The sequence below is a fragment of the Budorcas taxicolor genome, chromosome 1, assembly GCF_023091745.1.
Source record: "Budorcas taxicolor isolate Tak-1 chromosome 1, Takin1.1, whole genome shotgun sequence".
Classification (NCBI taxonomy): Eukaryota; Metazoa; Chordata; class Mammalia; order Artiodactyla; family Bovidae; genus Budorcas; species Budorcas taxicolor.
In genome coordinates, this window is record NC_068910.1 from 9,627,960 (window position 1) to 9,645,154 (window position 17,195).

The 17,195-nt window shown below is 38.7% G+C and overlaps 1 protein-coding gene across 1 annotated transcript in view; it reads right to left on the reverse strand.

Annotated features, from left to right (window-relative positions):
- The window catches only part of QRICH1 (glutamine rich 1), a 42,385-nt gene that overhangs the window by 17,276 nt on the left and 7,914 nt on the right, over window positions 1-17,195 (reverse strand). Inside the window, exon 2 of the mRNA XM_052645152.1 lies at window positions 15,289-15,618. Within this exon, the coding sequence (XP_052501112.1) occupies window positions 15,289-15,597 (309 nt within the window). The 5' untranslated portion in view covers window positions 15,598-15,618. The remainder of the gene's footprint in view (window positions 1-15,288; window positions 15,619-17,195) is intronic.

Sequence of the window (17,195 nt, forward strand, 5' to 3'; positions counted from 1 at the left end):
TAATTTAATCTAATAAGGTGACTATATCCCAGACCACACATTTCTGATAATGCAGCTCACGTCTTACTGCTGTACTTCAGCATACAGAATAGCATGAAAAGATGCTACACATAGGATGTAATTTTAAAACAGTATTTTTCCATCAGACATTTATCTAAATTATTCTGAATGCATGTAGGAATTAGGAAGGTAGAAAATAAGAAGGTTGATCAGTGATTGTATTCATCACAAAAGATAACCAAAGATGGTGCTGGGACAACTGGCTGTCCACATAAAAAGAATGTAGTTGGACCTCTTTCTCACATCATACACAGAAAATGGGAAAGGATCTGAACAGACAATTCTCCCAAGATAAGAAAATGGCTGGCCAAGCACATGAAAAGTTGTTCAGCATCATTAACCGTCAGGGAAATGCAGAGCAAAAAGAGATACCATTTAAACCCACTAGGACAACTATAATACACAGATAACAGGGGTTTCCCTGGCGGTTCAGTGGTCAAGATCTTCAATGAAGTGGGCATGGGTTCCATTCCTGGTCTAGGAACTAGGATCCCACATGCTGTGTGGCATGGTCAAAAAATAATATTTAAAAAAAACCACATTTTTTTTTAAGAATAAAAGATACTGTTGGCACGTATACAAAAAGAAATTGGAATTTTCACGCACTGCTGGTGGGAATGTAAAATTGGTATAGCTGCTTTGGAAAAAAAGTCTGGCAGATCATAAAAAAGTTAAACATAGCATATGACAAAGATATGAAAAACAAACCGTATGACCCAGCAGTTGCATTCCTAGGTACATACTCAAGGGAAATAAAAATTATAATCACAAAAACCTTGGACATAAATGTTAATAACAGCCCATTATTTATAGTAAGTGAAAAGTGGAAACAACCCAAATACCCATCAAATGATGGATAAAAAAATGTAGTACTTCCATACAGTAGAATGTTGTCTAGTAAGAAAAAAAAAAAATGCAGACAAAAAGCTACAACACAGATGAACCCTGAAAACATCATGCCAAATGAAGTTAATCACAAAAGACTACATATTGTATAATTCCATTTATATGAATGTCCACAATAGGCAGATCTACAGAAATAAAGTAATTAGTGCCTGTCCAGGAGATAGGGATTGGGGGAAATATGAACTAATGGCTAAAGCTACAAGCTTTCTTTCTGGGATGATGGGAATGTTCTAAAATTGATGTGGTAATGGTTGTCCAACTCTGTGAATAGACTAAAAACTATGAAGCTGTACACTCTGCATGGAAATGAGTGAACTGATATGAGAATTATGCATCAAGAAAGCCATGACTAATTAAAAAAAAACCATAGGCAAGGAGGAGACTATATAAAAAGGATAGACCTTGAGAGCTGACTTGAAATGCTGCTGTACTTTCCTGGCTACAAATCCTTGAAGGTTCTGTTTCCTGAGGAACAATAAAAAGGGCCTACCTGCTTACCTCCTCACAGAGTGGTCATGAGCATGAAACACTCTTTATTGACATACAGTAGGTGTTCAAAAAGTTGGTTTTCTTCCTCATAAGCAGTATTTCTTTACACCAGTGAGTCTCAAAATGTAGTTTCCAGGCCAACATCATCATCACCCATGCAACTAGTCAGAAATATAAACTTTTAGGTGAAACAATTAAAACAGAAACTCTAGGGAATGGGATCAGCAATCTGATGCATGCTCAAGTTTGAGAATCAGTACTTTACACCAAGGACATAAAGGAAAGTATGAAGCCAATTACTAAAGAAGAGCTGCTTTCAAGCTTTCTGGTCTCAGGACCCTTTTAAAAAATGACTGAAGACCCCAAAGAGCTTTTCTATAGATAGCAATATTTACTACATTAGAAATTAAAACTAGGAAACTTAGAAAAATACTAATTCATTAAAAATTACCATATAAACCAATATAAATGTCAACATAAATCATAAATTCTTATGACGAGTAACTTTATTTGCCAAAACAAAAAATTTATAGTAAGAGTTACATAAAATTTTACATCTTTGCAGATCTCTTTAATAGCTGACTTAATTGAAGACAGCTAGACTCTGTATTTGCTTTTGCAATCTGTTGTGCACACGTCACACATGGCCTCTGCAAAACCCCACTGTACACTCATGAGAGAATGAGAGAGAAAAAGGCAAATAAACATCTTCATTTTATAACAATAACAGTCTTAACTTTAAGAAATCACTCTTAACACTATAAGAGCGATTAAAATCTCAGAGTGCTGCGAACTACCAGTCCCTGAATTACTCTTTAAGAACCACTGTTGTAGAGTTAAATACACAGTATATTTTTCAACTATATTATTACTGGCTTAGAAACAAAAGTTCAAAAATCTGGTTATTATCACTGTAGTTCATATTCTTAATGATTTTACTCTATCTCTTTACAATGACTTTTCTTAGAAAGCATTTATCAATATTCAATCTTCCAACAGAAACAAGTTAGCAAAAGTACTAAGGAATCGGAACTGAAGGCAGTTACCCAAATCAGAACAAACGGGTAAAAATAATCTGATGCTACTTTATATCCTAAGTAGTTAGAATTTAAAATTAAAAGAGTAAAAGTTAAAGCACTTTCTGACATTTCCTTACCAATGTCAACATACTGTATAGGGAATTCCCTGGTGGCTCAGAGGTTAAAGCGTCTGCCTCCAATGCGGGAGACCCGGGTTCGATCCCTGGGTCGGGAAGATCCCCTGGAGAAGGAAATGGTAACCCACTCCAGTATTCTTGCCTGGAGAATTCCATGGACGGAGAAGCCTGGTAGGCTACAGCCCACAGGGTCACAAAGAGTCGGACATGACTGAGTGACTTCAATCACTCACTCACTCACTCACAACCTTTACCCACTAAGAATCACGTCAATAAAAAATTAAATATTACTTGTAATACATTTCATATTTTTATTTATATAAAAATATAACTTTTTATCTGATTAGGTAATTACTACAGAGTCACTGCAAAATCACTGCAGAGGGTGACTGCAGCTATGAAATTAAAAGACGCTTGCTCCTTGGAAGAAAAGTTATAACCAACCTAGACAGCATATTAAAAAGCAGAGACATTACTTTGCCAACAAAGGTCTATGTAGTCAAGGCTATGGTTTTCCCAGTGGTCATGCATGGATGTGAGAGTAGAACTATAAAGAAAGCTGAGCGCCAAAGAATGGATGCTTTTGAACTGTGGTGTTGGAGAAGACTCCTGAGAGTCCCTTGCAAGAAGATTCAACCAGTCCATCCTAAAGGAAATCAGCCCTGAATATTCACTGGAAGGACCGACGCTACTTTGGCCACCTGATGCAAAGAACTGACTCATTTGAAAAGACCCTGATGCTGGGAAAGACTGAAAGTGGGAGGATGAGATGCTTGGATGGCATCACCGACTCAATGGACACAAGTTTGAGTAAACTCCGGGAGTTGGCGACGGACAGGGAAGCCTGGAGTGCTGCAGTCCATGGGGTCGCAAAGAGTCGGACACGAATGAGCAACTGAACTGAACTGAACAGAGTCACAGTGAAAATCTGTAAAGTCAGTGAAGTAAAACAAGTTTCTTAAATTTTACTTGAACTTATGAGGAAATGAAATTAAAACTGAAAGAATAGCTGAACTTTGAATATTTCTTCACACTAAGAAGCTCTGACAAGGTCCCTCTTTCAAAAAAAAAAAATCTAAGACAGACATTCAGAGCTGATACTGTCTTTATTAACTGTTTAATTTTCAAGGTAGATAAACTCTCAGAAAACAAACTGACAGACTGAAACCTTAACAAAAACTTAGAGAAAAAAAAGGCAGTTTGAAACTTAAGCCTAGATTTGAAGTGATTCTAAAGAAACACAAAAAGAAAAAAGGCCATCCCAAAGATATGCATGTACTAGGAAAGGGATGTATTGATGGGGGAGAAAGACATTTCTGGAGAAGGTGAATTTGGTTTTATTGTTTTAAAAAGCACTATTTCTTACCTTCTATCAACCCCTCATAAATCACACTGTATTTCAGTTCCCTTCACATCTGAATCTGTACTTCTCATTCAGCAACCCCCACCACCTTTCCCAGAGTTTTCCAATTGCTCTTCTTCCCCTCTGTTGATCAGAAGAGATACACTTTATTATCCATCTGGGCTTTTGATGACATAGTATGTACAATGCTAATTACTTTCATCTTGAGCATTCTGACTTCCTATTTCAACCTGACAGACTAGGTCTTCTGTACAGACAAGATTTAGATTTCAATTCTGAGCTGGTTCTGTTTCTTTTATTCTCATGACTTTTTTAAAAATTTATTTTTCAATTGAAGGAATAATTGCTTTATAGAATTTTGTTGATTTCTGCCAGACATCAACATCTCATGACTTCTTTCCTAGATTTTTTTTTTGATTGAGCATATTAAGTTTTTCAGATATGTTTGAATGTGGTCTTCAGATTAGCATCAGCACCAACCTGGAATTTGTTAGAAATGCACATTTTCTGGAAATGAAAAAACTGCTGGAGAGCTATCTGCATTGCCAAATTCACAGCAGCATTATTTACAATGGCCAAGACATGGAAATAATCTTAAGTGTCCACCAATACAATGAATATTATTCAGCCATAAAAAGGGGGGAAATGCTGTCATCTGTGACAACATGGATGAATGTGCTAAGTGAAATAAATCAGAGACAAAAGACAAATACCACATGATCTCATTTATATATTAAAAACCTAAAAAAAACACACCCCAACCAAACTCAGAAAAACAGATCAGATTTGTGGCTACTGAGGTAGAAGCAAAGACAAGAGGAATTGGATGAGGTGGTCAAAAGGTACACACTTCCTAGATAACTAAGTACTAGGGATTTATTTATTTAGTTGGCTATACCAAGTCTTAGTTGCGGCATGCGGGATTAGTTCCCTGACCAGGGAAGGAACCCAGGCACCCTGAGTTGGAAGTACAGAGTCTTCACTGTTGGACCACCAGAGAAGTTCTGTTCTAGGGACATAATGTACTACATGGTAACTAGTTAACACTGCTGGATAGTGAACGTGAAAGTTAAGACAGTAAATCCTAAGTTCTCATTCAGTTCAGTTCAGTTGAGTCGCTCAGTCGTGTCCAACTCTTTGGGACCCCATGAATTGCAGCACGCCAGGCCTCCCTGTCCATCACCAACTCCCAAGGTTCACTCAGACTCGCGTCCATCGAGTCAGTGATGCCATCCAGCCATCTCATCCTCGGTCGACCCCTTCTACTCCTGCCCCCAATCCCTCCCAGTATCAGTCTTTTCCAATGAGTCAACTCTTCGCACGAGGTGGCCAATGTACTGGAGTTTCAGCTTTAGCATCATTCCTTCCAAAGAAATCCCAGGGTTGATCTCCTTCAGGATGGACTGGTTGGATCTCCTTGCAGTCCAAGGGACTCTCAGGAGTCTTCTCCAATACCACAGTTCAAAAGCATCAATTCTTCGGCACTCAGCTTTCTTCACAGTCCAACTCTCACATCCATACACGACCACTGGAAAAACCATAGCCTTGACCTGACGGACCTTTGTTGGCAAAGTAATGTCTCTGCTTTTGAATATACTATCTAGGTTGGTCATAACTTTCCTTCCAAGGAGTAAGTTTTAGTCTTTTAATTTCATGGCTGCAGTCACCATCTGCAGTGAATTTGGAGCCCCCCAAAATAAAGTCTGACACTGTTTCTACTGTTTCCCCATCTATTTCCCATGAAGTGATGGGACCGGATGCCATGATCTTCGTTTTCTGAATGTTGAGCTTTAAGCCAACTTTTTCACTCTCCTCTTTCACTTTCATCAAGAGGCTTTTTAATTCCTCTTCACTTTCTGCCATAAGGGTGGTGTCTTCTGCATATCTGAGGTTGATATTTCTCCCGGCAATCTTGATTCCAGCTTGTGCTTCTTCCAGCCCAGTGTTTCTCATGATGTACTCCACATATAAGTTAAATAAGCAGGGTGACAATGTACAGCCTTAACATACTCCTTTTCCTATCTGGAACCAGTGTGCTGTTCCATGTCCAGTTCTAACTGTTGCTTCCTGACCTGCATATAGGTTTCTCAAGATGCAGGTCAGGTGGTCTGGTATTCCCATCTCTTTTAGAATTTTCCACAGTGTATTGTGAGGAAAAAATGTTTCTTCCTTACTCTGTATATGAGATGATGGATGTTAATTAAACTTATTGTGGTCACCATTTCATGATATATGTACATGAAATAACTGAGCTGTACACCTTAGACATACATTGCTGTATGTCAACTATATCTCAATAAAACTGGGGGACAGGCGGATATAAATTCTCAGCAGTGACCCCGGACCAGCTGAATTTGAAGTGGGAGAAGGACGGCCATTTCTGTTTTAAGAAACCCTCCAGGTGATTCTAATATACCCTGAAGTTTGATAACCAATAGTGTAAAAGTTTTATTGGACCTCACTAGCTTAGGTTCTTAACCTGTTGGCAGATGAATAATCTATTTCCTTTTCCTCAGTGTCATTCAGAACCTAAGTAATACAGAGCTCAACACAACATAAGGACTAAGTACTCCAACTAAAAAGCAATGAGAAAAACCATGAAGTAACACATGTATTACCCTGCTTAGGAATCTTTTCTTCCAATCATTGACGCTAAAAACAGTTCATTATCTAACACCATTTTTTAATATTTTTTGTTGTTCTGTTTTTGGCTACTTTGAGTACACAGCCAGTATTTTATGTATATAAGAATAAACCAGCTGAGTGTGCTGGGTCAATTTCAGAATTCCATCTCAATAAACATTTTAAAAGTTACTGTCTTATTTCCACACAAAAAAAAGAATAAACAATTCTTATCTCATATTTCCCTAAAGCTGCAGTCGTTACACATTTTTAGCAATCACTTAAAATGTGGTTAGTCCAAATTACAATGTGCTTACAAGTGCAAAACACAAAAAGATTTCAAAGATTTGTGCCAAAAAATGGTAAAATAATTCATCAACAATATACAACTTGAGTAATGCTGAAATAATATATTAGTTTAAATAAAATGTGATTTTAGTTTTTTAAACATGATTTTAAAAAGTCAATTTCACCTCATTCTTCCCTCTTTTTCCATTTAAAAATTTTTTCTTGAAATATAGTTGATATACATCTTTCCCCTCTTGTATAAAAGAGGCTACTAAAAATTTTGGAGAAGGAAATGGCAACTCACTTCAGTACTCCTGCCTGGAGAATTCCATAGAGGAGCCTGACAGGCTACAGTCCATGGGGTTGCAAAAGAGTCAAATACAACCGAACAACTAACACACACATGCACACTAAAAATTTTAGAATAACAAATGTGACCTACATTCAATTTCATCCTCTGAGTCTCACTGAGGAGGGACTCAGGAGAGGACAGTGCTCAGTGTGCCAGAAGAGATCCCACTAAGTGAGGAATCACTGCACCTGGGATCCAAATACACCTGTGCCTTTTAACAACTAGTCTGCAAATCCTTGGCAGAACTTCACTGTTCAAAAAAATGTTCTTCTGAAAGTGGTAAAAATCTTTATCCAAGTATCAAACATTTACCAAACTCTTATTATACAAATGAATAATCTACATATGGTGATGGAAGAGATTTAAACATAGGTAAAAGGCTAAACATGTCCACTGACAGATAAATGGACAAAGATGAGATATATATATATTTATATATATATAAACACACACACACACAGAGTATTACTCAGTCATTACAAAGAATGAAATAATGCCATCTGCAGCACGTGGATGGACCTAGAAATTACCATACTAAGTGAAGTAAGCTAGAGAAAGACAAATATCATATATCACTTCTATGCGGAATCTAAAAATATGACACGAACTTATCTGCAAAACAGAAACAGACTCACAGATATAAAGAACAGACTTGTGGTTGCCAAGGGGGAGGAGGGGTAGAAGAGGCAAGTATTGGGACTTTGGAGTTAGCAAGATGTAAACTATTATATCGGAGAAGGCAATGGCACCCCACTCCAGTACTCTTGCCTGGAGAATCCCGTGGACAGAGGAGCCTGGAAGCCTGCAGTCCATGGGGTCGCACAGAGTGGGACACGACTGAGCGACTTCACTTTCCCTTTTCTCTTTCATACATTGGAGAGGGAAATGGCAACCCACTGCAGTGTTCTTGCCTGGAGCATCCCAGGGACAGGGGAGCCTGGTGGGCTGCCGTCTATGGGGTCGCACAGAGTCAGACAAGACTGAAGTGACAGCAGCAGCAAACTATTATATATAGGATGGATAAACAAGGTCCTACTGGATAGCAAAGGGAACTATATTCAATGTCCCGTGATAAACCATAATAGAAAAGAAAAAAAAATATATATATGTATGTGTATGTGTAACTGTGTCACTCTGCTGTATAACAAAAACTAACATCATAAATCAACTATACTGCAATGAAATTAAAAAAGAAAAGACTGGACATGAAGAGCCAGAAAAGGGCAGCAACAACGGCCCACCAGTCTGAAGTGATGATCAGGATCTCAATCAGCTCACAAAGTGCCAGTGAGAGAGTAGCTGATTTTAGTCCTATTTTGGGCTGCAGAATACACATTCTGACTTCTGCCTCCCCCAGGCAGAAGCTGGAATCACTTTCAACGTCTCCCGCAGCTAGAGTGCAGGCCTGTGACCGAGACTTCCCAATTTAGACACTGCATGACATTTGGACTCAGAAAGGAGCAACATGAGGCAGCAGGAACTACAACCTCCATTTTCTGGTGAGAGCAGAGGTCTGTGGAAGAAATGGAACAGGATGGCATAAATCCCAACGAGAGACCATGGTAGGACAAGGACCTGCGCCCAAGAGTGTGGCTGCACGTCTTTGGCAAACCCAGCCAGCAATGTGACCCGAGTCCTTTCCTGGCCGTGCAGCCTCCAAAATCCATTCTCTGACCTTCCTATAAATTTCCTGAGCTAACTACTACCCTTTAGCCAATTCTTCTGAGTAAACTAGGAAGAGGGAGGTGGGGAACTAATTGCCTGATACTTGTAACTAAAAGTCAAAACTCAAGATGGATACAGAAAATATAACAAGTTGGAAACTTTAAAACAGTATTTACCTTAGGAGAGGAGGATGTGCACAGCGGTACTAGAGATCTGATCTGTACCTGCAATATTTTCTGTCTTAAAAAATAAAAAGGCAAACTGCCAACACAGCAGGAATATTTGTTATAAAGATTTGTCTGGATACTTTTCAAATGTCTGAAAAGCAACTAGGGCCCTAGGTAGGAATGGAACTAATGAGGAGAGCGGGAAGAAAAAACAACAGTAGCTATGATTTATTTATTGAAGGGTTACTATGTGCCAGGTGGTATACTTAAGGCATAGCATTTTCTGTAATCCTTAAAATAGCTACAACATAAATTATTTTATTTCCATGATGTAGATAAGGAAACAGACTCAAAGAGGTTAAATCACCTGCCTCTGACCACATATCTAAAGAATCAGAGGAGGATCAAACTCATGTTTGTCTAAGAGCCAAGCCTGGCTCGTAATTAGCTTCTTCCTCACTCTCAGCAACTCTACATAGTGGTGAGGGGTTGCTGCTGGTGCTAAGTCACTTCAGTCGTGTCTGACTTTGTGTGACCCCATAGACGGCAGCCCACCAGGCTCCCCCGTCCCTGGGATTCTCCAGGCAAGAACACTGGAGTGGGTGGGCACTTCCTTCTCCAATGCGTAAAAGTGAAAAGTGAAAGTGAAGTCGCTCAGTCAGACCCTCAGCGACCCCATGGACTGCAGCCTTCAGGCTCCTCCGTCCATGCGATTTTCCAGACAAGAGTACTGGAGTGGGGTGCCACTGCCTTCTCCGGGTGAGGGGTTAGCAACTGACTATACCAGCACAGAGGGAATGTGCAACAGCAAAAGAGGAAGAGGGAAAGAAGTTGGGATGACAAATGAGGAAGAGCTGCACTTTGATCTATGAACCTTGAGATCTTTACTTTTAACAACAAGAGAGTCAAGTGCTGAGAAATCCCCTTCCTCAAAGCATCCTTCACTGAGCAAGACGAGACTGAACCAGCCTTATCTGAAGCCTCAGTTCCTGCCCGGGAGAAATGCAGGGAAGAAACAAGCAATTCTGTGGGTGCCAAGTAGAATCAGACTCCTAGAATTCACCAGTGGGCCTTCTCTCTGGCACACAGATTTAACTCCATGTGGATGCTTCAGGAAGTACCCAACTCAAGAGGGTTCTTGAACGTGAAGTTCCAAATGAACCATTTTCACCTAGCTCAGGCAGACCTATCCACAACAGGAAACTTAAACCTTTCCTCGTATTGTACAAACTGTTAAGGTATTTACATGAGAGCCCTACCTTTTGCCTTCAGATAGTACCGCCCTGTCTTAAATAAACATATGCTACTTGATATAATGAGAAGTAACAACTTTTGGTCTTTTCTCTGATTCCTCGTCAGAGCTCTGAAGACCTTCGTAATTTTCGAAGTGATAATATAAATGCTAGGACCATGTTATGTTCTAATGAGGTGACTCTTGGTGGGTTCCTGGATGAGGGCTCACCTCAAAGACCAAGCTATGACTAGAAACTTGATACTTTCAGCCCCACCCCTCCTTCTCTGGAAAGGGAAGAGGGGCTAGAAATTGAGTTACTAATCAATCATACCTACATGATGTAGCCTCCATAAAAATCCCCAAAGTGAGAGGTTTAGGGAGCTCCTGGGTTGGTGAATATATCCATGTGCTGAGAAGGTGGTACACCCCACCTCCATGACGAAGGAACCGCCTGTGTTCACAACCCTTCAGAACCTCGCCTTATGTGTATCTTTATCTGGCTGTTCATCCATATCCTTTATCATTTCCTTAATTATATAATAAACTGGTAAATGTGTTTCCCTGACTTCTGTGAGCTGTTCCAGCAAATCATCTAACCCAAGGAGGGATAGTAAGAACCGTAATTTATAGCCAGTTAGTCAGAAGTACAGCTGAGATAATCTGGGACTGGCAACTCTGAACTGGGGGTGGGGGTGGGGGGCAGTTGTGTGAAACTGATCCCTTAACTTGTGGGGATCTGACACCAACTCCAAGCAAACAGTATCAGAACTGAACTGAATTATACGCAAGCCAGCTGGTGTGGAGAACCGGTCATTGTGGAGGAAACCACAAACACATTTGGGGGCCAAAAATGTTGAGTGTGGTAGGAGCAGAGACTAAACAGACACAGTGAGTTTTATTCTGACAGCTACTCTAATTAACCTTTGACACATACCTTTGTCTCCCATCAATTCACTAGATCTATTCTAGGGATATAATTACTTTGTCAAATATTATGTGGTTGCTTCTAGACTGGAAAGATGAGAAATTTATGGGGGCAGAACAAACTCTCTAGGATGGTGACAGATGGTTTTAAAAAAGCAATCTAATTTTATCACTTTTTTTTTAAGGTAATCTAGAAAACTGCCTCTGCCCTCAAGGCAATAAATTGTTTTGAAATTTCAAATGACGTTAATATAGGCATAATTTTACATTCTTATCAAAAGGGTTAGGTTGAGACATAATACTATGGGGCAAAGAGTCTTAACGTTTGAACTGAAGGCAGGTCTGTTCAGCTCCGTGTTTCAGTGAACACGTCACCTCTCTAGTCTCATCCTTTCACTCAGTGCACTCTACCTACACAGCCATTCTGCTGTTTTTTCAAATGAGCAGGCTCCCACCTTAGCACTTTCTGATCTGGAATGCTCTTTCCTCAGATAGCCATACGGCTCATTCACCAACTCTCTTTGGTCTTAACTCAAATGTCACCAGCATAGTAAGGCTCACCCTGGCCACCTGCATCTGCTCTGTTTTTCTTTTTCATTTATCACTATATAACAAAATTTTTAAAATCTTATGTATCATCTTACCCCTCCCAGCTATAAATATGTTCCACAAGGTCAGGAAGCTTCGTCTTGTTCAATGTTGTCCCTAAGCATCTAGCAAAGGGGTTTACACATGAACACAAATACATGGAGGTGTCTAGGAAAGAGAAGAAAAGGTTAAAAAACCACAGTCCTACACAAATTCAAAGCAAAATATTCCCAAGCAACACCTTTTTTTTTAATTACAAAGGAGTTCATGTTTAATCAAATAATTTAATAATTCAAAAAATCAAATAATTTAATAATTCAAAAACTCTTTCTTAGTCTCCTACTCCTTCAATTCCTCTCAGGCTTCATTACTACTATTTAAGAACCACCACATTCTACATATGTTAAAAGCCAGTGATACTAAACTGCTTATAACACTCTACAATCTGTTAAACATCCCACTTTGTCAACATACATAGATCCACCTCATTCTTCTGGCTACACAGAACAATATACTACAGATGTATCATTATTTCCCATTTCCTTTACTGAAAGTGACTTGTTCCCAGTATCACTACTATAAGTAATGCAGTACTGAATATCCTTATACACACATTTATCTGTGAACACAAATGTAAGGCCAAAGGTATGCATACTTAATACATTTGACAAGTATTGCCAAATTAACTATCAAGAAAATCCCACTAATTTATCCTCTCATACTCTGCTGCCCTGGGTAAACTCTTTATACTTTAAAGAAAGAATATATAAACCTATAAAAGAGATCAAAAAACCAAAATGTACATAAATTAATTTTATAATTGCTAGGCCCATATTTGAGCCTGCTGTCACTCAGAAAGAAACTGTTTTTTCAGTATTACATAAACTTGTATCTTTAGTCATATATTAATGCAAATCATGTTTTGTTTTTTTTTTTAAAGAAACAAGTTTTTATCATATTTAAGACACTCGGGTTTTTTTTGGCTGCACTGCATAGCGTGTGGGATCTTAATTTCCTGACCAGGAATTGAACTCAGGCCCTTGGCAGTGAAAGTTCAGAGTCCCTAACCACTGGACCTCTAGGGAATTCCCTAAAAGGTCATATTTAATTTTAAATATGGAGGGAAAAACTGCTATTGTACATATCATATACCACAAACCATATCTCAGCAACTTGTAGAGTAGAAATTTATAGTAAGATTTTTAGGACTACTTGAATAAACAAAAACAAAAAACACTTCAAATAGAAAAAAAAAATTTTTAAGGAAAAAATTAGGTTTACACTACCTACACAAATAACTTGAATTAAAATCAATGACCTGTGTGAGAAAGGGAACCACACATAAAACATAGCCTAACAAGTTAGCCAAAATGTAGATACACAGGAAAAAAATATGATTTTTACCAAAAGGGCATTAATAATTATTACTCAATTATTATATCAACTGCTGATCAAGCTAAGATTCCATGAGCTGTATATACAATTAATTTTTATGCAGGAGTTCCCCGAGACCTAAGAATTAGTTCAAAGATTCTTTCAGGGTAAAAAAAGATTGAGAAAAGCTATTTTAAGAGTTTACTTTCTTCCTTAGGAAGGCTTTTCACAACCTAAAAATCACAAAATCTTTCTATACTGCCTTTTCATAATTCATTGCTTTCTTTTTATCTGACTCTTTAATCCACCTGGACCTAATTTCTATTATGAAAGATATCTAACTTTATTGCCAAAAGAGGAGTAGATGCCTTACTCTACTAATAGAATATATCTTTTCCTCACTGATCAGTAGAGCCACTTTCATCCTATACCTGGTATCTACTCATTACGTATACTGACATATAAATGTGCTTTGAAGTCCTTGGTGAAGTTCCAGCTTCTCAGATTAGGGGACCCTAAGAACTGCTCTATCTTTTGTAAAAGTTTCTCTCCTACATGAATTCCTCAATCACCTGATGCTGTTTGCTTCCTCTCTTGTGGCAATTTCTTAGATTTAGTGGATTAGAAAAAAAATCATTCCCTATTATTTTTATTGAAGTATAGCTACTATATAATTTTATAAGATACAGGTGTACAATATATTGACTCACAATTTCTAAAAGTTAAGTTTTAGTGGGATTTTTGATGGCATTTTTTTTTCCAGCACGGATAGAAAAAAAATTTTTTAAGTATCTTTGTAGTCACTAAGAATGGGAAAATCTGAGTCCATGATATTGGAACCTATCTCATGGATTTATTACTGTATTTCTTTGTCCATTTACAAGAGGTTTGGGTTACAATGATGATGCTAATAGGGGATCTCAATTAGCCATCTTGAATATAAAGTCTCAAAAAACACTTTAAAGTCAAATTCCAAACTATTTTAACCTTATGAAAAAGATCCAAGCTGTAAATAACACAATACTTTTTTTTAGAATAATTTCTTAAACCAAAAAGTCAGCCTTCTCTTTTTACTTTTCCTGTACCCTTCCCTTCTCATAAAGATCAGAATTAACAACTTCATCCCTCCACGTGCCCGGTGCTTTCCTGCGATCTCATTCAGTCTTACTGACTGGTATTCTCCCTACCGACACATGAAAAAAACTAGGACTAAGAAGATTAAGATCATATCAACGAATAGGAGGTCAGGTCAAATTTAAACCCAGGAACGCAACTCCAAAGCTCAGGTCCTTCCAATACACCCACTTACATTGCTAAGGACCAAAGTCTTCTATCTTACCAAACACAGCTCTTCACACCCGGCCTCTCCATCATGTTCCACCTCCTTTCCTATTCTCTTGGTAGAAATCATCGAGGGCAAAGTGATACGCAACCACAGTAGATAGTAGCAAGAAAGCAGCATTTGTAACTGGAGGAGACCTTCAGTTTCACATGTGAAAGTGTTAGTCAGTTCACATAAGGACTCCCTAAAGAAGACAACTTGTATCTTCTCAGCAAATGTATTAAGTTTCTCCTTCTTCAGTAAGCTTATTATCAATTAGCATTATTTCTTGAGGCTTATATCAAGTGCAGGCCTAGAAATCTACAGGTGACCTGAGTCATGGAACTATACAACTAAATGAAGGTCACTAAAATATAAGAGTCTTTCCACTAAAAAAAAAAAAAGTTTCAAATATCCTGCTTTTAGTAATGAGCTAAGATGAGCCCTCCTATATTCCTGATCAGCTCAGGGTGACACAGACAAGAAGGGAAGCTTTGGTCACACGCCGTTGGGACATATCCAAATCCAGTCCCAGAAGACCTCTTCATTTCTGTACCACTCAATTCTCCAAAGCAAATGGCAAGTTCAGTTTACAGAAGTGCCAAATATTTTTAGCATTAACAATGAAAGCCCTTGTGTAAAATATGTTTCAAAAAATAGAATATTCTTAGTGAAAATAACCTCTGACATTTGTGTATAGATGTGATGCTCTACTAACCAAAAACCTAATGGCAAATTCCATTCAATAGAATGCACCTCAACAGTGATTTCCCCTTTACCTGAACCTGCTGTGGCTGTTGAACCTGGATCTGCTGTTCTGGCTGGGTTTGAGGCTGAACACTCGTGGTGACTGGACAGGCAAGTTCAAGCAAAGACCCGGCCACTTCGGTGCTGTCTGTGTAAATGCAGTTCCCACCCTGCTGGTACACCATGGTAGTGGTGGCTGTCTGCTGGAACTCCTGAAGGGCTTCTGGCCCCTTAGAGGCTAGTGAGTCCAGAAATTCCTTCATCCTGTGTTGCGGGACAGACCGCGCCTTCACTCGGATGTACTCTTCAAAGGAGATGGTGTTCTCCAGAGAATTATTCATATTGCAGAGTCCTTAGGGTTCCTAGGAATAAAACAAATGAACAGAAGTCAAAACTATGCCATGGTTTTAACATACTGAAATGCACAGAGCAACCATTCTTGCGTTGGAGTGGAATATTCAGGACAGCCGCATACATGAGGAATCTGAAGTACAATTTTATTAAATAACCTTTTTTTTTCAATTACTGGCATCTGAAATTTGTTTCCAGTAACATTTCTTAAATCAAACTATCATACTGAAAACAAAAAACAAAAGCATTTGTCACAGTACTGGATGAAATGGGCTGAAAACACACTCTCCAACCAGCACTTGGCCAGGCCAATCCCATCTTCTCTGCAGAATCAAGCACTAGACAGTGAAAGCCACAGGCAACACTACTCTGCAACCATCAGAAGACTCCAAGGAAGGTAGGAGCTGGGATTTCTACCAATACGTTCCAATTCCACTGCCAACTATGTTTTACACTGAAGAGACACATATGCCACCTAGCTGTGGCATGACCCTAGACACAAGGGATGTGTTCATCTCTTCCACTCCCCCAAATACCACAAAACCTCATTTTGCTATAAAGTGCTCACACTCTTTTGCTGCATAGCTTACTGGTTAAGAGCATGGATTTTGGAGTCAAACTTCTTGGGTTTAAAACCCAGCTCAAACTCTCCTTTGCTGTGTTATCCTGGACAAGTCAGTTAACTTTGGTTTTGTCTATAAAAGAGGGATTAAAATAATATTTGCCCCATAGACATGAGGATTAAATATGTGTAACGCACTTACAAAAGTACCTGACATAGACAGTGCCATATAAATATTAACTAATACGATTTAAATATGTAGGAGAAGGAAGTTGAATGGTACCTTAAGTAACTAGGTCACTTCTAAAACTCAGAAATCAATTATGCAAGTTTTTCATCAGGGTGTTTACCTTAGGGTACAGGGGTGGATAACAGCCCTCAAGCAGCTGGGGGACAACCACGCAGTCTATCCATGAATGCTGAGTGTCCTGTACTGCTGCTTTCATACCATTCTCTCGTGACCACTACCACCTCCGAAACAAAAGCAATGAAAGGATATCAAAGTAACATAAACTAAGTGAGTCTCTTTGCCCAAAAGAAGACTCTCGGTCAATCTCAATGTCTAGAAAAGTGATTTGCTCCCTTGAGCCATCAGCATAGAAATATCAGTCTTTCACTGCCCAGATGCTGTCTTCTGTTAAGAGACACAAAGTGGGTGAGTGATCCTCTCATTATTATCTTCCACTGGCTCTAAACTCTAGTAGACAAGACTGTATCCTGGTCCTCTCTGAATGGCTGACACATGTAGGTACTTATCCGTTGCATCTGGAATTCAATGTGGAACAAGGATTATGACTCTTTGTTTCTGTAACATGTATAACTTACAATAATAAAATGTTATGCTTTCCCCTAGTAAATGGTTAATCTATACCTTGAAGGGGAAAAAAAAAACTATACATCCAGGGCAAGAGACCAAAGGGAAAATATGATCCATACTGCTATTAATTTCCTGACACTGGTAGTACTTCTGTGGGATGCTGTTTAAGTATAGTATACAAATTATATTCAGGTACTTGCAAACAGAAC